The 4,982-nt window shown below is 37.6% G+C and overlaps 1 protein-coding gene across 1 annotated transcript in view; it reads left to right on the forward strand.

Moving 5' to 3' along the window:
• The first annotated feature begins 1,163 nt into the window (after positions 1-1,163).
• Positions 1,164-4,982, forward strand: part of KATNBL1 (katanin p80 subunit B-like 1) — a 7,552-nt gene continuing 3,733 nt past the window's right edge. The window contains exons 1-4 of the mRNA XM_010085145.1: positions 1,164-1,294; positions 2,896-2,936; positions 3,285-3,564; positions 4,938-4,976. Coding sequence (XP_010083447.1) covers positions 1,181-1,294; positions 2,896-2,936; positions 3,285-3,564; positions 4,938-4,976 — 474 coding nt within the window. The 5' untranslated portion in view covers positions 1,164-1,180. The remainder of the gene's footprint in view (positions 1,295-2,895; positions 2,937-3,284; positions 3,565-4,937; positions 4,977-4,982) is intronic.

Here is a 4,982-nt window from a genome sequence, read left to right on the forward strand (position 1 = left end):
CTAATACTGTATCTTACAATATGGAATTTAATATGGATTATGTGGAGAATACACCTACTTTATTTTGAGCCTGTCACCTGTTTTGTTTGATAGCCTTTAGCCGCTGCATTGAAAGATCATCTGTGGCTAATAAGCTGATTCCCATCTGGCTTTTTCAGTGCTCAGTGTCTTAGTGTTTTAAATACTGAAATTGTTAACGTGGGATAGATCTGCTATGTAAAGGAAAAGGGATAGGACTGTAGGTACTACAGATGGAGGAGGCACTCCTTTTGAGACCAGAGTTTTGCTGTTTAGGGGAAAAACAATAAAATCAGTAGCTTTTTAAACTACTTTGAAACTAAAACAATAAAATGGTAGTTTTTTTGAAAGCAAGTAGTTTTTTAAAATCTAAAACATTTTAAGAACCGTGTTGCATGATGATGTAGTTTGTGAATCCAGTCTTGAGCAACGGATTCTCTAAACCACTTACACAAAATGCAAAACTGTATGTACAACTGTCTCAATCGTGGTTTTGATTCCTGTAGAAATATTTGCATACTTGAAGACAAGCTACTTTAGACATTTTGTTAGTATTAAGTGTGGAATAAAGATTGTTTTAATATGAAAAATATCCAGAGTTATATGCTGAGAAAAATGGGTGGAGGGTGGATTTGCCAATTAATTAAGGGGACATCTTTCATTTTTTTACCTTTGCTATTTTGATGAAGCTTGCCTTCTTCCTGAAAAACGGGTTACTTTTATTTAGCTGGCTGTTCTCACTTGGAAACAGTTGTGGAACCAACTTTTCTCTAGGTGGCAGATGAAATTCATAGTGTGAAATGTGGAGGAAAGAGTCTCATAAATTGCCTTATTCTTGTTTGCATGGCACCCCTCAGTGTGGGTGTACTGAGCTGGTCTGAAAACAAGATATTTGCCTCTTGTTTCTTTAGGGGAGCTTGTTTTTGTTCACTTTAAAAAACTAAATGGGAATTTTGAAGTGCTTATCAGCATGTCACTAATGATAAAGCCTCCAGCTAACATTTGCTGGATTGCATTGTCTTTGATTAGTTATAGGATGGAACATCTTGCAAATAGTTGAACTATTTTGACTAGTTTTGCCAGCTGCATTTGAAGAAAACTGACAATGTTTTAGAAAATGTAACTAAATATTTTTCCCTTGAAAACAGGGATTTGAGAGATTATGGCATCTGAAGCCCACAATGTTAGAAAACAGAAAGTATTGCGTATTGAAGGTTGTCCCATTGATCTCCCTAGAAAAAGAATCTCCTCTTCCACTAAAAAGATCATGAAGGAGGTAAGTTGTATGAAGCTTTTTCATGTCCTCTGATGGAACTGAAGTAAACATTCAAACAAGTTCATAGTTCTGAGCAGTCTAAAGCTAGAAGCACAGCACTATTAAGCATTTCATGCTTAGATGTGCAATACAACTTTAGCCTGAACAGTGATTATATTATGAAAACTGTGCATTATCATAGGCACAGGCAGTGCCTACACAGATATATGCATCGTATCATCCCCGTGAGCAGTAGGTGCTGATATGGATTTACTCACACCTACTTTTCTGCAGTCTAGCCAAGAACTGGTTCAGTAGGAGAATTCTATCATGAAAAAAGCGCTCTCTTGCCAAGAGAGCTACATGGCACAAGTGCGAGGTGGGGTAGTTGAAATACCTGCATTAAAATGGACCTGTCATCTTGTTATCGTACAGCTTGATCTACCACATTGTCTAGTAATGTGTGTACTTTCACTGGATTCTTGCCAGGCAGAAACATTTTCTCATAACATCTTACCTATGTTACTGGCTGAAAAGTAAGGCAGTGGAGTACAGAGGAAGTACTAGGGAGGTAAACTTACTGTAAGATCAATTTAACAGTGGTGAAGATGTCAGTGTCCTCTATGTCTGTTTGTTTGTTGAAATTATATATTAAAACCCACATGACTGACTCAGTGTTACAAAAAAAATTAATAGCATTGTTTTGCTGATGTGTGCAATGTAAATGTTAACAGTAGTATAAATTTTTCAAGTTGAAGTTTCTGCAGTATGAGTGTCATACCTGTTTATATGAAAATACATATTTCTAACTTGAGCTTTTTAGTGCTTTATGTTTAATAATTGGTTTACTAATAAAAAAAGTAGACCAGAATGTCACAATTCAACTCATCTTCATTACATGAAGCTTTAAAATGTTGAAGATTACTGTATTAAAAAAAGTCTTTAGAAATGCATCTTGAAATTGTGTTGCCTAATTTTCAAAGGTTTTGCTAATCTGTGTGGCACAATCTTGAATGAATTTTGTGATTCCTCTGGGATATCACTGTTCTATGAAGCCTAGTTAGTGTCAGGGTACTAATGTGTTCCATATGAATGAATTCAGGATAATCAAGCTGGTGTTGTCTACAGCAGTCTTGAAATTTTTTTTATTGTTGTTGTGCATCGGTGGGGAGATATTCTGCTGCCACCCTTCCCAATACTAGCGTCTGCCTTATTGTGGGCCTTTAAATGTATGTGTGAGACAAATAATGCAATTTTGCCATCAGATTCCAGTAGGCTTTTTATATTAGTCACAGTTTTTAGTTTGCTTGTAGCTAAAGAATCTGTCTCTGATGTCACAATCCTGCCTCTTGCCAAAGATACCCTGAGCCTATAGCTGACCATGGTGCTCCAAGGACAGCTGTGGCAGTGAGTCCATCTATAGGTCACTGAAATACTTGAAGATCATAGGAAGGGTGATGTAGCTGTGCCTTAGTTGCAGAATAGGAAGGGTGGGGGGGAGGGAGGGAATCTGTGGTAAACGTAGGCCATGGTAAAGCAAGGTTTATTTTTGACAGACTGTGGGAATGTTTGAGCCTTTTTAGTAAGAAAGCTTTTTTTATTGTCTATTCCCTTTCTCCTAGGGTAAGAAATCTCCAAAACAGCTGGCTTCATACACAAACAGGTAGGAGGGCTGTGCAGTCTGAGTTATGGGTGAGAGGGAGGAGGAAGCAGTTTAACACCACCCAAGCAAACACAAAGGGAAGATAGCTTTTGGTTTTCGTTTTACTGACAATACTTGGTGCTTGTGTCCACTTCAGTGAGTCTCTGCATTAATAAAAGCAATAGAAAAATATTGGTGGTAGCTCTTACTTCTGATAATCCAAATGTCATTAAGGTGTATCTTGGGGACAAAATGTTTTAAGTAACCTGCAAGTTGACTGCTGAATTCATAATTATATATTTTATCTTAACACAAAGTATTGCTTAGGTATAGAGCAACCTCCACTAAAATACTGCTTTATTATTGCAGAATAACAGTTGGAAAAACCGTGACCAGTCCCCTCTCTCTCTTCAAAGTAGTATATTGTAAAAGAAAAGTTCATTGTTATACTCCAAAGCCTTGTTACAGAAAGAAACAGTGCCCTAAATCTAGGGGCTGTGACATGGCAAATAAAGAAAATGAACTGGCTTGTGCAGGGAATCTGCCAGCAAAACTGCACGACAGTCGTACACACTTGCTCAATTCTGCTGACTCTGGCTCATCTCAAACAGAAGGCCCCTCATCCAAATATAGTGGGTTTTTTTCAGAGGTAAGTAGAATTTAAACAAATTTTAGTTTAAAAGAAAAAGTATTCCTGGTAGTTTCTTTGTGTGGTTAGCTGTGGAGTTTTTCAGAGAGATTAATTTTCTTAACATATTAATTGGCTCAGGTCTTGTGATTTACAGTCTTTATCTGTCAGTTTATGGTGATAGAGTTGCCTAGAGTAGTAGTCCTGCCAGTTTTCCCCATATTTGTATCAGCACAGAAGCTCAGATCTGCCAGGCTAGTCTGGGATAAAATTGTATCAGCACCAAAGGAAAATATTGATATGGTAAGGTTTCATGATCTGGCATGACACATGGCCACATGCATGTTTATGGGATTGTGAAAGTCTTAGTGTATGGATAGGAATAAGCTGAGGGAGGATAGGACCATTTTCAATAGCAGTATCAGCTTAGTGTGAATTAAACTAACATAAGTGTTTGTATAAGACTGTATTGCTTAATGAAACCCAACAAATGCTTTGCAGGGCTTCTGAAACTGGCTAAATGACACAGGTTTTGTGACAGTGAGGGCTGTTTAAGTCCCTTAACGTTGAAGTTTCTGTTTCTGTCGCCATAGATATTAGTTACACCTTGAGGCCTGTGGGTGTTTAAAGTGAGGCATGGCAGGAAAGATAAGATAGAAGACTATCACCATGCTGTCTTTTCATGGTGCTGTTAGGGTGGGCTGCCATGAAGAGAGCCCTGAGAGTCCATTGGGCTGGAGGTACAAGTCAGTGGCACTCCTACACTCCATTGAATTTGATGGTTTCAAGAAAGGAGCAGCAGAATAGCTAGAATAAAGAGGTTGTGGAAGGAAGGGTAAAGACTGGGGAAGATTCATCCTGTGAGGAAGTAAAGACCAGATCACTGGCCCCAGATTACTGTTTAACTGGTTTGAGAGATGTGGGTGGCTCTGCAGTGTTCATTCCAATCCAAGATCTGTTTTAATAAAATAACTAAACTTTGTTCTGAGAACAAGCTTTTTCAGAAATCAGCCTTTTCTGTCAAATTTTTGAATAATACATGTAATTACTTGTGTCAAAATTAATAAGCATCTAAGTAAAAGTTCTCAAAGTTGGTGAGAATTACAGGTTGATGCTCATGAATGCTCTGTTTAATTATTAGATACATCTCTTTAGGTGTCTACAGACCTTATTATTGTAGCTTTTGGGTAAAGTAGTCTTAATCTATTTATGCCCCCTTCTAAGCGAAATTTGTGGTTTTAAGGCCATTGTTAGCTAAATTTCTAGAACCCATAGGCATACAGGTAGGAAAGTATATCTTCATATACTAAATTACTGTATTAGAGCTGTTTATTGTATTTTTGCTGGCTACTTAACTTGTAGTAAACTGCTTTTATCTTTTCAAAAATACACAGGTTTCTCAGGACCATGAAACTATGGCTCAAGTTCTCTTCCGCAGG

The sequence above is a fragment of the Pterocles gutturalis genome, unplaced genomic scaffold (genome assembly GCF_000699245.1).
Source record: "Pterocles gutturalis isolate BGI_N339 unplaced genomic scaffold, ASM69924v1 scaffold36465, whole genome shotgun sequence".
NCBI classification, from domain to species: domain Eukaryota; kingdom Metazoa; phylum Chordata; class Aves; order Pterocliformes; family Pteroclidae; genus Pterocles; species Pterocles gutturalis.